Genomic DNA, 18,733 nt, shown 5'->3' on the forward strand with positions numbered 1-18,733 from the left:
GGTTTGGCTATAGCAGCCCGGCCGTGTATATTGACCCTGTGGAGCTCCCGACGGACAGTTCTGGTGGAAACAGGAGAGTTGAGGTGCACATTTAATTCTGCCGTGATTTGGGCAGCCGTGGTTTTATGTTTTTTGGATACAATCCGGGTCAGCACCCGAACATCCCTTTCAGACAGCTTCCTCTTGCGTCCACAGTTAATCCTGTTGGATGTGGTTTGTCCTTCTTGGTGGTATGCTGACATTACCCTGGATACCGTGGCTCTTGATACATCACAAAGGCTTGCTGTCTTGGTCACAGATGCGCCAGCAAGACGTGCACCAACAATTTGTCCTCTTTTGAACTCTGGTATGTCACCCGTAATGTTGTGTGCATTGCAATATTTTGAGCAAAACTGTGCTCTTACCCTGCTAATTGAACCTTCACACTCTGCTCTTACTGGTGCAATGTGCAATTAATGAAGATTGGCCACCAGACTGGTCCAATTTAGCCATGAAACCTCCCACACTAAAATGACAGGTACTGTACTGCAGTTATTTTGTCCAACCCCTGTATATTTTAATATACTGCACATACAGTTGCACACAGAACCCCCCACCCCGTCCCATTTTCCCTGGGACTTCCCTTGTGCTTCATTTCGTCTCATTAGCACCCCACACTGACCGAGTACAGAAATGCCATGCTGAATAGGGGTAGTTGCAGGGGGGCGTGTTTTACACCCTATCGTGTGAAGTGACGCTCACGCTCTGCGCTCCTATATAAAGCGTTCACGCACAGCGCAAAGTCCTACAATCTGTTTAACGGAGCAGAAAATCCAGCACCACCATGGAGCCAGTCTTTCGGACACTTTTACTACTTTTCCCCCTGTTTATTTCTGGATGGGCGCAGGATTTTGGTGGCGGTACGCAGTTCGTGTGCACCTCCGTGCCCAAGGACGCAGACCTGTGCGCAGTGAGCATGCAGAACAGCGCTCCCGCTGAGGACCTGAAGAGCACCGTGCTGCAGCTCCGGGAAACTGTACTGCAGCAGAAAGAGACCATCATCAGCCAAAAAGAGACCATCCGAGAGCTCACCGGCAAACTGAGCCGCTGCGAGGGGGCGCCGGGACAGGACGAGGGACCCGGGCAGAAACCCGGGGCACGGAGAAAGGAGCAGGGCAAGAACACCATGGGGGACGTGTCCCGCGCTCCCGGGGAGACCCTGGCACAACTTGGGCTCACTTTAGCCACCCTCAAACAGAGACTGGAGAACCTGGAGGTATTTAATCTGGATTAATTACAGGATAAAACCAGGGCAGTGAGAAATGAACATCTACATGATGTACAGCTCAGAATTAGGGTTTTTAATATATAAAATAATTACTTTATCCAGGCAGAAACAAAGATTGGTGAACCTGGAGAGTATTTATTCTGGATTCATTACAGGGTAAAACCAGGGCAGTGAGAAATGAACATCTACATGATGTACAGTCTATCAAACAGCTCAGAATTAGGGTTTTTAATATATAAAATAATAATCCAGGCAGAAACAAAGATTTGTGAACCTGGACAGTATTTATTCTCGATTAATATCAGAATAAAACTCTGACAACAATTTTATCCAACGTAAAACAGACAGGAGAACCTGCAAGTGCAATAATTAGAGTCAAATATACTGTATATGACATCTATAGCAAATGATTAAAATCCACCAATAAATAATTAAAACAAATTTTTTAGCTAAAGACTCCTAAATCAGGATCAGAAAAGACATACAATTGAAATTTTACACTATATAACAACCAGAGTGTAGAAATAAAATCAACAGAATATTACAAGACATATTGTTTCTGTACAAACATGCTGGGGAAGCACAATGAGTTTTAATTTGGATAATAATTGCACACTTAACACCTCAAATTTGCAGGGTGTGTACAATTAAAGCGCAAGTGTGTAACTTCTGTGGGGTTTAAATAATTTAAACCTTGTGTGATAGATGTTACAAAGGTTTCCTAAAGATTTGCTGCAGCTCAGGATTCCCAGATTTGATCTTGTTTAATACAGCACTACTTTCATTCCAAATTTGCAACTAAATGTTACTTACATTTACATTATTTAGCAGACACTTTTATCCAAAGCGACTTACACAATGAGCAATTGAGGGTTAAGGGCCTTGCTCAGGGACCCAACAGTGGCAACTTGGTGGTGGTGGGGCTTGAACCGGCAACCTTCTGTTTACTAGTCCAGTACCTTAACCACTGAGCTATCACTGGCCCTACATTTAGTGTAATGCATTCTCTCCAGAACTTGGAGATCCTCAATCAGGATCAGTAATCAAATAAAACTCACTATATAACAAGCTGTGTTGTATAAATAAAGCAACTTCAATGACATTAACCATGATAAAAGAGGCAGAAGGGTTTTCTTCATTAGGATCATTTTCCTGAAACACAACTCATGGCAGGAATACATGCTGGACAGGGCACCAATACACTGTACAGTGGCACAACCTTACACATTCACTCACTTACACCAGGGAGCAATTTAAAACAACCGATCCCACCTTTTTTCTGGAAGTGGAAGGAAACCATAGTGCACAAAGAAACCCCACATGGACACAGAAAGAACATGTGAATCTGCAAGGAGGGTCTCTTCGTGTACAGCACGCATGATCTAGTATCCAATATATTGTAGATCCAAGCTGTAACGTGTGTTTGGTTGTTTGTGTTCAGGTCATGTTCAAAAATCAGGTGCTGATTTAAATTAGAAACATGCATCTTTACTCAACCCTTAAAATCACCAGAACTGATTTATTTATTTTTTTAGAATTGAGAGTTCTGGTTTACTGTGGACCCTTGTCCTATGAACAAGTGTGTAAATTATTGAAATTAATAGAAAAAAAACCCTCATCACTGCACATAACACCTGTAACATCTGTATATAATAAAATCTGTAATATATAATTAACTCACACTGTGAGCTGGTGTGGCGTAATGGTAAGAGCCACATGGCTGGAATCTGCAGTGCCTGAGTTACGGGGGTTTAAATCTCGGGCTGAGCTCACAAATACAGGAGGCGCATGGCTTTAGGTGAGCCTAGCCACTGTGGGGTCACGTCCTGAACCGGGATAAATAAGAGGATTGTGTCAAGAAGGGCATCCACTGTAAAAACTGTGCTGACCCTGACCAGGATAAATTGGCTGATGAACACTGTAACACTGACTCAAAAACGGAAAGAATGTAGATCAGCAACAGGATAAACTAAACAGTTAAGAAATCTTAATTATTTACAAAATGGACACAAAAGAAGTATTTAAAGTTGTAGCTTTAACAATGATTTGCAGAAGAAAGCTTCAACACATATTAGTAGGAATTATTTGCTTCCTTAATTGTCTTTGAATTGTCTTTTGATGGACTCACAATTTTAAAATCCACCGTGAATTTTCAGAAGGATTTAAATCAGGACATTGGCTAGCAGTGGCGTAACTAGGAGCTCATGGGCCCCAGTGCAAAAAAAATGCGGGCCCCCTCAACAAATTTAATATATATATATATACAGCCGATCAGCAGATTACAGATTCCCAAAATCCATTGCTGTGCACTCACTGTATATTTTGATTACATGTATTCTAATGTTTCAATGTCTTTTAGTTATTTTAATATTTTACTGGCCCCCGCCATGGGCCCCAGTGCACCTGCCCCCCCGGTAGTTACGCCCCTGTTGGCTATGTCATGTTAACACATGTTTTTTGCTTTTTTATAAACCGGTCTTGGGTAACTTCATATCACTAAAGCTTTATATTTAGGTTTTCTTATAATGTTCAGCTTTTGTTCCTTGGCTGATGAGATTAAATTCTTCTCTAATGTGTCCCGGTACATTTACTCCATTCATGCAGCTTCATATCACAATGCTTCCTCCACCTTACTTCACTTTGGGTTTAGTGTTCTTGGTATCATACTTGTATGCAAACTTTTTTGTCCAGCCGTTACAAGCTAAAACATTGGCAAGGATTTTCTGCAGAGAAGTTTAGTGTCTGCTGTAGGAATAGCGGGGACTACAGTACAGTCCTTGTTCTTTGTGTTACTGTACGGCAGTTGTACGTAGATCAGTAGTTAAATTACAAATTGACAGTTTTGGGCTCCTGAGCAAGGCCCCGAACCTTTAATTGCTTGCTGTAAATGTAGATGTTGTCCCTGCCACTGTTGTTCTTCAAAATTTTTAAGTTAGTTGTGAAAATGTGTGTCCATTTAGTTAAAGGAGCACTTTGAGATGAGGGCAGGATCTATTGTTGGATGAGAAGGCCTGGCTTGCAGCTGAAGTTCAAATTCACCTTAATTGTGTTCTGTAGGGTTAAAATCAGGCCTCTGTAACTCTATGACTGCAATCTGTGCACCGGTGCACAGTCATGCTGAAACATGACAGAGCCTTCCCCAAACTGTTGGTCAAAAGCTGAATACATATAACTCAAGTTTTATTTAAGATTTTATTTTTAAAAAATGAAGACATATCTCAAACATTGCACAACTGGGATCTTATGTCAAAACAATCTTGTCTAGTGGACCCGTGCACAGTGTCTTAGTATAAGCTGTAAATGAGATTATCAGCTTCCTAAGACCCTGTACAGCTGTCCCGGCACACAGCAGTGCCCGTGCTGCAGAGTAACAGGAGTGCCGACCTTACAGTGTTCACCTGTATCTAAATGAGCAGTGTCAACTTTTGACTTTAGACGAATTCTTCTACAAAACCTTTTAAATATAGTTTTGGGAGGCACGGTGGCTACGTGGGTAACACTGTCACCTCACAGCAAGAAGGACCTGAGTTCGATCCCCAGGTGGGGCAGTCCGGGTCCTTTCTGTGTGGAGTTTGCATGTTCTCACCGTGTCTGCGTGGATTTCCTCCGGGTGCTCCGGTTTCCTCCCACAGTCTAAAAACATGCAAGTGAGGTGAACTGGTGATACTAAATTGTTCATGAGTGAGTGTTTGATATAACCTTGTGAATTGATGAACCTTGTGTAATGAGTGACTACCGTTCCTGTCATGAGTGTAACCAAAGTGTAAAGCATGACTTTAAAGTCCTAATATTTACATTACATTTACAAGTCCTAATAAACAAACATATATATATATCCAATAAGGACAAACCAGAAAGGTTAAATGTGCTGTCTGGAAAATTTTTTTGTATTAATTCAACAGTGTAAGAGTTCTATCAAAAACATGCTTTAAATTGTGGACTAGATGTACCAAGTTTCCATTGTTAGGCACAATACAGCACATTGTGTACGAAATTAGCACAATATGTACAGTTAGCACACTATGCACATCATTATACCATTTTTTTCTACTACATCATGCACAGACAGATAAGAGCATCGTACAGAAAGTAGAAGTTTGCACAAAAAAAGGGTGAAAATTTGGAAGAGAAGTTTAATTTGATTAGTTAGCGGCAGCCGAAAATGATCTGGAAATGTGTTGTTTGAGTGGTTGCCAGACCCCTGTAATTCCCGCTTTGCTCAAGACTGACAAAGTCTACAGTTTACACGGCATAAACATTGCAAGACACAAAATGCTCCTCTTTCTCTCATGCATTGGTAAAGAAAAGAAACCAAACCAATTATAGAGCCTTAGAATATGTGAGTAAACAAGGGTGGAGATATAAAAAGTGGACTTAATTATATATTCAGTTTGACTTTGGGAAATTAGCGGCAGCTATGGACCCAAATTCTTGCTGAAGTGGTTGCAAGATCCATGAATTGATAGGTAAATGCAAGCCTGAGATCATTCATTCATTTATATACTGTCTGTTTTACCACTGATTCACTGGCTGGAAGGCAGGAAACATCACAGATAGGTCGCCAGTCAATTACAGGGCAAACACACACACACACATTCACATCTAAGGCAATTTTTAGTAGCTTCAATTGGCCTGACTGCATGTCTTTGGACCAAACTGTAGCACCTAGAGGAAATTCACACAGACACGTGGAAAACGTGCACATTTCACACAGAAAGGACCCTGGCTATTTGACCAGGGAATCAAACCCAGGCCCTTCTTACTGTATGGTGACAGTTGTACCCACTGCACCCAGAATATGTTGATATTTTTATATTTTATTACTTTTTTGCTTCCAGATTGTGGTTCTCATTTACATACATTAGATGAATTATATATTCCAGTATGAACTAGCATTCAAGAAATGCGTCATACGCTTCCCCAGTTTTTAGTAGTCAGTATAATATTTATATGTTTATTACATTTGTGGATTCATATATTTCTCTCCCATTCTCATATATTCTTCATTTCTGAGAAAAGTGATTTTAAAACTAATTAGAAAAAGATGTGGTGCCTTTAGCAGAGCACATATCTGGCAACCCTGGTCATACTGGCTTTGAAGATGAAAGAAAAGCTAAAGATAGACTTCAAAAATGGACCACAAAAATTAAATATGGTTTTACAGTACAGTTTTTTATTCATCAGATCAGAGTATCAGCGCTCTTTACACTTTTATTCACTTACATTTATTTAGAAGTGTTATTTCTTTTTAAAGATGGATATAATTTACAGTTCTGGAATGTTTTTAGCATTTCATAGCAGCATAACTTAACACTTTAAGCAGAGCACAATAAGTTGCTTGTACCAGGTGTAGTTTGTGTAATGAGCTACAGCTTTAATAAGTTCATCATCAATGCCAGACACACTGTGGTCGCAGATTGTGGTATGAGATTTACAAAACTTAACACATAACCCACTGACTGGTTGTGATGGTGAAGGTTTTTGCTGTCAGGTGTAATTATTAAAAGTGTAATACCACATGAACGAACACTTACGTTGCTCTGATGGTCCAGTCTGACCATATGTGTTGGTGTTCCTTCCACAGCAGTACAGTCGGAATAACGGCTCCATACAGGCCAACAGTCTGAAGGATTTACTGCAGAATAAAATCGATGACATGGAGAAGCAGGTGCTGTCACGAGTCAACACGCTGGAGGAGAGCAAGGGGGGTCCGAGTAACGACACGGAGCAGAGGAACCGAGTAGAGTCCACCCTCACCACCCTGCACCACAGAGTCACTGACCTAGAGAAAGGTAATGAAGCTCAAACATTATAATATACACCGTATGACCGAAAGTATTTGGACACCCAACCATGAGCTTGTTCGATATCACATTGTGAAACCACGGGCATTAACATACAGTAGCCTCCCTGTCTTTGAGGCAGCTCTTTTGGGTAGGCCTTCATTATGAATTTGGAGTGTGTCTGTTGGACTTTAAGCACATTTATTTGAAAAAGCATTTGTAATGCCAGTCATTTTGCCTGAGAGGGCCTGGCTTGCATTAGATAGTGCAATTCATCCCAAAGGTGTTCAGTAGGCTGGAGGTCAGGGGTTCAATGGTGCAGTCAAGCTGGAGCAGAAAACTTATCATTTATTTTTACACAACTGATTTTATACACCTGTTAGTAGGAGAGGTGTCCACATATTTTTGGCTATCTATTGTAAATGTGTGCACAGTACAAATGTATAGCTTATCATTAAACATATACCTAGGACCATAAATGCTTACTCACACGCATCTAATAAAGGCTTTTATTGTGAGCAGAACTAGTCTGACATGCTAATACATTTATAAATGCCTGGAGTAAAATGTACTCAAGCACTGAAATAAAATGTGTATTCATTGTTACCTGCAGGTCCTAAAGGCACCAGAACTGGGGACAAGTTCCAGTTGACGTTCCCATTACGTACCAACTACATGTATGCTAAAGTGAAGCGCAGTTTGCCAGAAATGTTCGCCTTCAGTTTGTGCCTCTGGATCAAATCCAGCGCCTCACCCGGAGTGGGAACTCCTTTCTCCTACGCTGTGCCAGGCCAGGCCAACGAACTGGTGCTTATCGAGTGGGGCAACAACCCCATGGAAATCCTCATTAACGACAAGGTACCATTTATTTTAAATATCATAGATCGATGGTTCTTATGCATGGGGTCGGGACATCATTTGGGGTCACCTGAAATGCAGACGGGAGATTTTTTAAAGCTGTTAATATAAAGATCGAGGCAGACTAATTTAATTTATATCAAGTTCATTATCATCAGTCTCTTTATCCTGGTCAGGGTTGCTGTGGGGTCCGGTTTCACAAGGAAGCACTGCATGCAAGGCAGGAATACACTGGACAGGTTGCCAATCCATCGCGAGGCATTCATGTCTGTATAGACGTCCAACTGGTCGATAGCACCACTGAGATTTGAGATTTGAATCCGGATCTCAGTGATGGTGTGCTAGCATAATAGACAGCTCCGCCAGAAAAGCAGTTACTATAAAACCCATTATGAGCTGAAATGGTGCAAAAAAAGAGCACTCACCATTCATTTCGACAGGTTCTCGGACCAAAAACACCCCAAATCATCCAGAAAATCACAAAAACCCTACAATAAGACCGATGTAGTAAAATCAGAGATGATATAACACAGAAATAATGTACGCACAGTGTACTTACTTTTCTCAGACACTCTTCTCACTGCATCTATAATGGCTTGCTGCAAAACAAACACTGAATGTTATTTTTGTTTTTCACCCTATTTGTTTCATAATAGATTCACCTTATTTGTTTTGTACAAGCGAAAATCATCTTCCAGTTTATTTTTATTAGCAAAAACAGATACTGCACTAATGTAGATCTTACATAAAAGCAAAGAGGTGTGAAATAAAAAAGCATGAGATACCTGTATTCAATCCCCTATGCATTCTGGTGACAACTGCTGCTTACATGACAATATTCTTGTCCAAGAATGATCAGAGGCCACTGCCAGATGTTTACTTAACACCAGCCAGTGGCAGATGTTTGCAGAAACCTGTACAAAAATGGCAGGGTTTACAATGTCTTCATGGTGGTACCTTTTGTCTTGTATAAAAATCTGAAACTATTTAGTGTAACAAATAGTGGGACAGATAGTTAGTGGGAGAGTGGTAGCCTAGTGGGTAGAGCTTTGGGCTATCAACCAGAAGATTGGTGGTTCAAATCGAGGCTCTGCTATGCAGCCACTGTTGGGTCCTTAACCTTGTCTGCTCCAGGGGCGCCGTACGATGGCTGACCCTGCGCTCTGACCCCAGCTTCCTAACAAGCTGGGATATGCGAAGAAAGAATTTTGTTGTACTGTACACTTGTCTATGTATATAGTACAAATAAAGTATATCTTCTTCTTCTAAATTGCAGAAATAGAGGAAATTGGGATGGGGGGAAATACATTTTCACCGCCCTGTATGTGGATATTAATTAAATAGTTAGAAGAACTAGAATACTGCATCACTGACTAGTACAGAAGTCGGCTAATACTAATAAACGCCTTCTTATCTGCAGGTAGCAAAATTACCTTTTCTGATAAACGATGGGAAATGGCACCACATCTGCATCACATGGACAACGCGTGACGGTCTTTGGGAAGCGTTTCAGGACGGTGTTCTGCGTGGCAGTGGAGAGAACTTAGCTCCATATCATCCGATCAAAGCCAACGGTGTGCTGGTCTTAGGCCAGGAGCAGGTAAGAACCCCTTACCCAAATTTATACAAATAATGCTTTAGTTGTAGTTTATGAACACTATATGGACAAGTATTGGGACACCCCTTCTAATGATTAAAATCATGTGTTCCAACCACAACAATTGCTAACCTGGTGTTACAAATCAATTCATTCATTCATTTTCTTATCCGCTTATCCAATTAGGGGGGTGGGGGGGGTGCTGGAGCCTATCCCAGCTTTTCAATGGGCGCAAGGCACACAGTAACACCCTGGACGGGATGCCAGTCTATCGCAGGGCAGCCACACATACACACACACATACTCACACACACACACACACCCATTCACTTATAGGGCAATTCAGTGTCTCCAATTAACCTGACTGCATGTTTTTGGATTGTGGGAGGAAACCGGAGCTCCCAGAAACCCACGCAGACACGGAGAGAACATGCAAACTCCACACAGAAAGGACCTGGACCGCCCGACCTGGGGATCGAACCCAGGACCTTCTTGCTGTGAGGCCACAGTGCTACCCACTAAGCCACCGTGCCACCCTTATAAATCAATTTAGGGAAAACAAAACAGCAGTTTAGGGAAGATCCTTTCCTGTACCAACATGACTGTGCCCATGTGTACAAAGCATGGTCTATAAAGACATTAAGAAAAGCTTGGTTAAAAAAACTCCAGTGGACACATATAACTCCGCTACGTTGGTAAATAGTTTAGTGTCCGCACAACATCCAAATCATAGAGTGTCTGCATTGAGCGGCACATATCAGTACAATGAAATATTTTTGTAGCATTGCCCAGCTTAAAGCCCAGTGTCAGACATTTTGGCACTCAACGGTGGCTGCTTGACAGAACTGGGATTCAAGCCCTTAAAATCCTGATCAATACCTTATTCGATTACGTTCATTCCCAATTAGATTTTTTGACCTGACCCTGGACGATTTATGATCAAAAGTATGTGGAGATCTGAGCATGAGCATGTTGGACATCCCTGAGCATCCATGCTTGGGATGAGACGTCCATGAACCTCCCCAAAACTGTCACCTCAAAGTTGGAAGTGTATAATTTACATAATATAACTGATTTATGAACTGTTGAAGCACCTAAACTCAATAATTAAGAGGGGTGTCTACATACATTTGTCCAAATAGTGCAAATGCAATAAGTAGTACCAAAAAAAAGACAGTTTCGTCTCCTGTGTTGTGTGCCGATTACAACAATGGAAACCTTATGGGGTTTGCTAATTAAAGTCTTTTAATGACACCATTATGCTCGGACAGATCGAGGCAGTGTTCCAAAATGAGAAAAGGACAGGCCATTTGGGAGACTTCCAAATTCCAACTAGTTCAATTTCATTCTGCAGAATGTTTTGAGTCTATATAGACAGATACATGGAACAAAGAGAACTGCTGGGCCATGTGCTACCCTACAATATATGGACAGAAGTATATGAATCATGAGCTTGCTGGACATCCTGTTCATTTTTATTTACAGCATTTACGCTTGTATCCAAAGCAACCTACAGTTATGACTGAATACCATGCAAGAAATTAAGAGTTAAGGGCCTTACTCAGGGGCCCAACAGTGGCAACTGACTAGCAATCTCTTTTTTACTAGTCCAGTACCTTATCCACAAAGGTATTACCGGCCTGTTCCAAAACCATTAGCAGAAATAAGCAGTCGTCCCTCTCCAGTACAGGTCACTGGAGTTCCTCCACAACTCGTAGTTATGAACCATGGCTTTGGGCACAGAGGTACAATCGTGATGCTACATGAAAAGACCCAACAAGATGGATGAATACAATGACCAGGGGCCTGAAAATGGCAGCTGACTAGCAACCTTCTTTTTACTATTCCAGTACATTTTCCACAGAGGTATTACTGGCCTGTTCCAAAACCATTAGCAGAAATAAGCAGTTGCTCCCCTCCAGTACAGGCCACTACAGGCCACTGGAGTTCCTCCACAACTCGTAGTTATGAACCTATGCTTTGGGCACAAGGGTACAATCGTGATGCTACACGAAAAGACCCAACAAGATGGATGGATACAAAGAGGAGCAATAAACAAGCCATTAAGAAGCCTGAAGACCCAAACAGAAGATAGGATGAATGCTCTGGAGAAACACTATCCATATGGCTGTGAGGACTCAGCTTGACATCACATAAACTGTTAAGACAAAATAGTAGTGAGGGATACCCACATACATTTGGCCATATAGTGTAGCTTGACCAGGAGGAGAAAAAGGAAATTACTGAGCTGATGAAGAAACGTGGCTGAGTTATTTCATCAGGAGGAAAATCTAGTATTCTGTAGCTTGTTTCGTGCCCGTACTGTATGTAATGAGTAGTTGAATTTTTAATGCCTTTCAGTCGCACATGTGCTGCATTGCACACAGTGTCCAAATTATTATTTCATTCCTGTGCTGTTCACATGTGTAGGGAATAAAAATCGGAGTCCCATTAACCATCGGCTGATCAGATTCTGCCTCATTTGCAAGTTAAGACCGTTGAGAAAAAGGTTGTGAGTTTATATTCTAAACTACCGCCACTGGTCATTGATCAAGAGCATTAATCATCTAATGTATCACTGATTAAGGCAAATAAATTAACCAAAACCTTGCATGCTCAAGTCCCATAGCTACAAATGAGCCACTGGGAGGCTTTGCTTTGGATCTGATTCAGTGATTTTTCTCACGTTTTATTAGTTCAAGTCAAGAAAATTGACCTTGTTTAGAAAGTTGTGGGACCAAATGATACATAGAAGGTATTGGGGCATCCTTTGTAATCTCAAATACATAAAGAAAATTATATGCTTCCAACATTTCAGCAGCAGGTTAGGGAAAACCCTTTCCTGTTCCAACATGACTCTGCCCATGTTCACAAAGCAAGTTCTATAAAGACATAAAGAAAAGTTTGGTCTAAAGAAACTACAGTGGCCTGCACAGAGCCCTGACCTTAGCCCCACTGAACAGATTTGGAATGAACTGGAACATCAATTGATGCTTTCTTGACCAACATCAGTGCCCAGCCATATGAATGCTCTTTTGACTGAATGGGCACCAATTCTGACAGACATAATTACAAAGCCTTCTCACAAAAGAGTATCCCACAGAGTCCATTGAATCAGGCTTAAGGTCAGGTGTCCACATACATTTGGCCATATAGAGTATATGAATCAACCACAGTGTCATGAGTTCTAGTCCCATAAGCACCAATAATGACACACCCTAAACCTTAGCTCCATGCTTTGATTAGATCTGGCCTTATTTGTATGTCAAAGCATAAAAGTTAACCAGTAAGTTGTGAGTTCAAAGCCCTAAAACTGCCCGAGGGCCACTTTTGGGTTCTGAGGCACGACCATTAATCAACTATTTATCTCCATTTTTTGATCACATTGTGACTTATTTATAAATTGAAGCTGAAAAAGCCCTGCATGTTTAAATCCCAGTGAGCCGTTAAAGCTGATGGTAGCATCCATGTATCAGTAATGAGACAATTGACTCTCAAACAGACACGCCCATTGCTAACAAGTGTGTCATATCATTTATATAGAGAAAGAAATGGTCATTTCTTAGTGGCAGCAGTTTGCATAAGTCTCTTTACTTTTCCCAGCATGACGGGGTCACTGTGCACGATGCTTGATTAATTTGGTGGGAGGGAATTGCACTGGCATGCATAGAGCCCTGAATTTTACACTATTGAACAAAGTGGAAAGAATTGGTAGCCAGGTCTTGTTGTTCAACCTCAGTGTCTGAGCTTACAAATCTTAAGATTGAATAGGCACAAATTCCCACAGACAAAACAATCCTGTTGAAAGGGGTAACTGGGGACAATTTCACATTAATGGTCATGGTTTTGGAATAAGGTGTTCAACAAGCTTGTGTTCTGTTGTCCATATACTTTTGGCCATATAGTGTACATGTCCCTTATGGGTGTTTATTTTATTTGATAATAGTTAATAATAATACATTATTGTTAAATAAGTGTTTATAATTATAGTAATGTTTTGTATTATAATAATGTTTTGTACTGGCATCCAGTCTGTATTGCCAGTTTGATGAGTTGCCAGATTGACAGATTCCCACCCACTGGGATTTAAAAAAATGCCTTGGGCTGGTAGATATTATTTGTCAAAGTGACACACTGAGCTGGTTTAAACTGGATTTTAATTGGGTTTTCAACCATAATTGGGTTAGAAATAGCAATATCCACTCTGCCAACACTGCTCCCAGTAGGAGTTATTCTTAGAACTGTGTTTTTTTTTTTCTTTCCTCTTGATAGGACACACTCGGCGGAGGGTTTGATGCCACTCAGGCATTTGTGGGGGAGCTGGCAAACTTCAATATCTGGGACAGAAAGCTGTCATCTGGGGAGATCTACAATCTGGCAACCTGCAACAGCAGAGCACAATCTGGCAACGTCTTGTCCTGGTCAGAATTGAATATGGACGTTTACGGTGGAGCCACAAAGTGGACTTTTGAGCCCTGTCGTCAGCTCAACTGAACTGCTTAAAACACAGAAAAAAAAAACAAGAACAAAAACGCCGACCTGAGATGCGTATTTCCTAGCTTCTGTCTTTCTTGTCTTCATTTTGACGTTAATATTAAAAGAAAAAATATTAATAAGAAATATGACACAGATTTCTATGAATTCTTACATTTAAAACAAAGAATGAAAAGATTCTTTTTGTCTTAAAAGTTAGTTTTCTGTCGTTCATTTCGGAAACCCTGCAGCCAGTGGTTTCTTTTCTGAACCTTTTGGACGATTTTTACTTCGTTTGCTAGTCGCACTCTGCTTTTTTAACTGTGCTTTTTCTTGTTTTTCTTGAATGAAAGCTGGACAGATGCCTCTGCACCATGGACAATACATGAAAGATAAAAAATGAGTATGTGATAACAGAGTTTATTTGACAGGATTTACCTCCAGAGTATTCTTTTATTTTGCACTGTGAATTTAAAAGGACCTTAGCGTGGCACTAGGGTTAGTGGAAGGTTGTGAGTTTAAATCCCAAAACCACCAAAACTTCAATCCTCTGGTTGCATCAACACTTCAGTTCTGTGCTTGGATCAGATTTTGTCTCAGTTATAAATCAAGGTATTAGCATTGACTGAAAGGGTATGAGTTCACATCTAAGACCTTCAACTGTTGGACCCTTGAGCAGCATGGATAATTTTTGCTCTGTTTTGAATTAAATACGATTCTGTTTCACTTGTAAATTAAGGCGAAGTGAAGTTACCCAAAAGTCCCATAACCACCACTGAGCCACTGGGGGGCCTAGTTTAGGGTGTAACTATGGTTTTGTCTCACTTTGTATGAGTTCAATCCCTTAACCACAATCCACAATCCATCAACTCTGTGCTTGAATTAAATTTGGTCCTGGTTGTAAAACAAGAAATTAAAATAGTCCAAAAAGTATAAGTTCGGATGATACATAGATGATACACACTTGTAAATGGAGGTACAGAAATCAACCAAAATGCTGTGAGTTTAAGTCCCATAACTGCATAAAAGAGGCACCATAATTCCATACCTACCAAAGAGTCACTTGTTGGTCCTAAGGCAAGACCACTAAGAGCACAATTGAGCTCTACAGATCAAATCTTGAATCAGATTCTGTCTTATTTATTAGCTGAGCCATAAAAATTACCAGAATGTTATAAGTTCAAATCCCAGAACTACCACAGTTGAATTCTTGAGCGAGACTGTGATACTGATTTTGCCTTACATTGAACGGCTGTCCGTTACAATACCAGAACCACCAACAACCACTGCCCAACCAACTCCAGGCAGAAATAATTCTGCTCTTATTTGGATGGGATTTGTTTTCACTTGTAAGTCCAGGCATAGAGTTAAAGCCCCAGAACTACCACTGCTGGGCACTAGAGTAAGTCCTTTAGGGTTGTGAGTTCAAAACCCAGCACCAGGATACATGTAAGATTAGATGTCAGCTAATAATATGAATGTGTGTGTAAGTCTGCCCAGTAAATAAATGTAATTGTAAAATGGATTTAATTAGGCCTGCACGATAATTATAAAAATGATAATCACAAGGTTCTTATTTAGAATGAAAAGAGTTTTATTATTATTGTTTTTTTTATTACACACAGAGCCTTTACAGCATTGTGCCCGTGAACGTTGTATAGGTGAGAAAATCAAGGCGTCTCAAAGTCAAATTACAAAGTAAATCTTTTAAATAAATAATCAACCATGCCACCACCATCATTCTAGCCTATTATCGAATTGTCTCACCATACAGCTGGTTTTGCTTAAAGGGTGGTGGCACAGCTGGCAATGTGGGTGTCTTACAGCCACATAGATCCCGGGGATTTTGCTCCAGACTGTCTGTGAGGAGTTTCAGACCTCCTCTGTTGATGCATTTGGCTTATTTCAGGAATTCCAGTTTCATCCCACCTCCCAGAAACATACAGAAGGTAGATTGGCTGCTCTAAAATTACCCCTAGGTTTGACTGACTGAGCAAGTGGAACATGAAAATATAATGAGTTAATTGTGCAGCTCTGAATCAGATCAGTAATGTTAATAAATATTGTGATGTTATGATTCTTTAAGGATGTCGTTCTAATTGCCAACATGCTTACGAGCCTGAGTGCCTTGGGCTGGAGCACCCATTCAGCTGCACACACACACGCACACACACTTTTCATTTGCTTTATCGTGGTGTGACTTTTACAGAAGATTGTTGTTCTGGTTTAAATGTGTAAAACAGATCACAGTGTGTTTTGGCAGGTATTTGTGCTCTGTAATAGGAATGTTAACCTGCGTAACCACAGCATGAACGATCAAGCGCTGCGTCCACATCTGCTTTTTTTTCTTCTATGGTTTGGGTCGGGTTTTTTCTACTGTATTGTTATATGCTAAAAGCATGGCACCACTGAGAGATCTAATTTTTCTAATAAAATTGTGATAGAAAACGTTTTCTTGTGCTTTATTCTACACCAATCAGCCATAACATTAAAACCACCTCCTTGTTTCTACACTCACTGTCCATTTTGTGAGCTCCACTTACCATATAGAAGCACTTTGTAGTTCTACAATTACTGCCTGTAGTCCATCTGTTTCTCTGCATGCTTTGTTAGCCCCCTTTCATGCTCTTCAATGGTCAGGACTCTCCCAGGACCACTACAGAGCAGGTATTATTTGGGTGATGGATCATTCTCAGCACTGCAGTGACACTGACATGGTGGTGGTGTGTTAGTGTGTGTTGTGCTGGTCTGAGTGGATCAGACACAGCAGTGCTGCTTGAGTTTTTAAACACCTCACTGTCACTGCTGGACTGACAATAGTCCGCCAACCAAAGATATTCAGCCAACAGCGCCCCTTGGGCAGCGTCCTGTGACCACTGATGAAGGTCTAAAAGATGACCAACTCAAACAGCAGCAATAGATGAGCGATTGTCTCTGACTTTACATCTACAAGGTGGACCAACTAGGTAGGAGTGTCTAATAGAGTGGACAGTGAGTGGACACGGTATTTAAAAACTCCAGCAGCACTGCTGTCTGATCCACTCATACCAGCACAACACACACTAACACACCACCACCATGTCAGTGTCACTGCAGTGCTGAGAATGATCCATCACCTAAATAATACCTGCTCTGTAGTGGCCCTGTGGGGAGCTAACCATTGAAGAACAGGGTGAAAGCAGGCTAAAAAGGTATGTAGAGAAACAGATGGACTACAGTCAGTAATTGTAGAACTACAAAGTGCTTCTATATTGTAAGTAGAGCTGATAAAATGGACAAAGACACATTCCGGCTTTTGAGGGCAAGTGCATCAGAAATCTCATGGATGAAGATGATGACCACTGAGTAAGTTTACAAGATGGCCAGAACAGAAAAGGAGCTACTGAACCACAAGAAGATGAGGAGGACCTAGAATAAGCTGGATTAACAAATGGCCACACTTGAACCCTCTGTGTGCCACGCCCCCCTCTTCATGAGCACACTCTGTCTCCTGCCACACCCCCTCACGATTGGTTCCCCATGACTAATTAGCTCCAGCTGCCCTCTATTTAAGAGGTGCGCTGGGGCACAGACTTTGGGAGCTATTTAGGCTCTGTTTGGCTCTGTTACGCTCTTGTTACGCTCTTGTTACGCTCTTGTTACGCTCTTGTTACGCTCTTGTTACGTCATGTTACGTCATGTTTATAGCTCTTGTTACTAGTCATGTTTATAGCTCTCTTGCTACTAAGTCATGTTTCTAGCTCATGTTATGCTAGCTTTTTGGTTATCGCTCATGTTATGCTAGCTCTTTGGTTATCGCTCATGTTATGCTAGCTCTTTGGTTATCGCTCATGTTATGCTAGCTCTTTGGTTATCGCTCATGTTATGCTAGCTCTTTGGTTATCGCTCATGTTAAGTTATCGTCCTTAGCCCCGTGTGACAAACATCATGACGTGGATAGCATTATCGGGGGCTAGTCTGCTACAGGTGACACGAGACATTAGGGAAAGCTGACCCATTTGTGCAGCCAACCATCATAAAGTGATACATTCAACAGGACACATTAATTCTTATTACCCCTCTCTCCATCTCTCTCTCTCTCGCTCTCTCTCTCTCACATACATTCTGTCTGTCACTCTCGTGTCTGTCTGGAGGCCATAAAGTATTCATTGTGACATTTAGAAAGTGAATCAATACATTTGGGAGGGGTATTTACTCATGCTCCTCCATTCACCAGGGCCCATCAATGTTTCTAATCACCTGTGTGGTTTTTAGAATGGAGCCAGTCAAGGCTGTGTTCCAAATCATCAATGAATCATTTGATATTTCTGAAGTGGCATCATTGTTTACTCCTGCTGCTTTAGTTCCACTGTAGTGACCTTTATTTTTACATTCATTTACTGGTCATTGATTTTACAGTGTAATGAGTGTTAGGACTGTAATTCTAACTGCCAGACAGTGTAATTAAAGGCATAAATATTCTATTTGTTTTATTTGTGCTCTAAATGGATGGAAAAGTAGTGAATATAAGCTTTAAACCTGATCATGGTGAACTGCTCAATCTGTCAGCGGTTCGGTGGAGCTTAAGAGGTAAAACATAACATTAAAACCACCTCCTTGTTTCTACATTCACTGTCCATTTTATCAGCTCCACCTGCCATATAGAAGTCTTTGAAGTTCTACAATTACTGACTGTAGTCCATCTGTTTCTCTGCATGTTTTGTTAGCCCCCTTTCACCCTGTTCTTCAATGGTCAGGACCCACACAGGACCACCA

General features: G+C 41.1%; 1 protein-coding gene across 1 annotated transcript; it reads left to right on the forward strand.

The window, feature by feature from the left end:
* The first annotated feature begins 821 nt into the window (after positions 1 to 821).
* Positions 822 to 16,426, forward strand: LOC134316859 (neuronal pentraxin-1-like). The gene is made up of 5 exons (XM_062997368.1): positions 822 to 1,255; positions 6,852 to 7,059; positions 7,664 to 7,908; positions 9,329 to 9,508; positions 13,778 to 16,426. The coding sequence occupies exons 1-5, from the start codon at positions 824 to 826 to the stop codon at positions 13,997 to 13,999; spliced, it is 1,287 nt and encodes a 428-aa protein (XP_062853438.1). The 5' UTR covers positions 822 to 823; the 3' UTR covers positions 14,000 to 16,426.
* The last annotated feature ends 2,307 nt before the right edge of the window (positions 16,427 to 18,733 follow it).

The sequence above is a fragment of the Trichomycterus rosablanca genome, chromosome 6 (genome assembly GCF_030014385.1).
Source record: "Trichomycterus rosablanca isolate fTriRos1 chromosome 6, fTriRos1.hap1, whole genome shotgun sequence".
Taxonomy (NCBI): domain Eukaryota; kingdom Metazoa; phylum Chordata; class Actinopteri; order Siluriformes; family Trichomycteridae; genus Trichomycterus; species Trichomycterus rosablanca.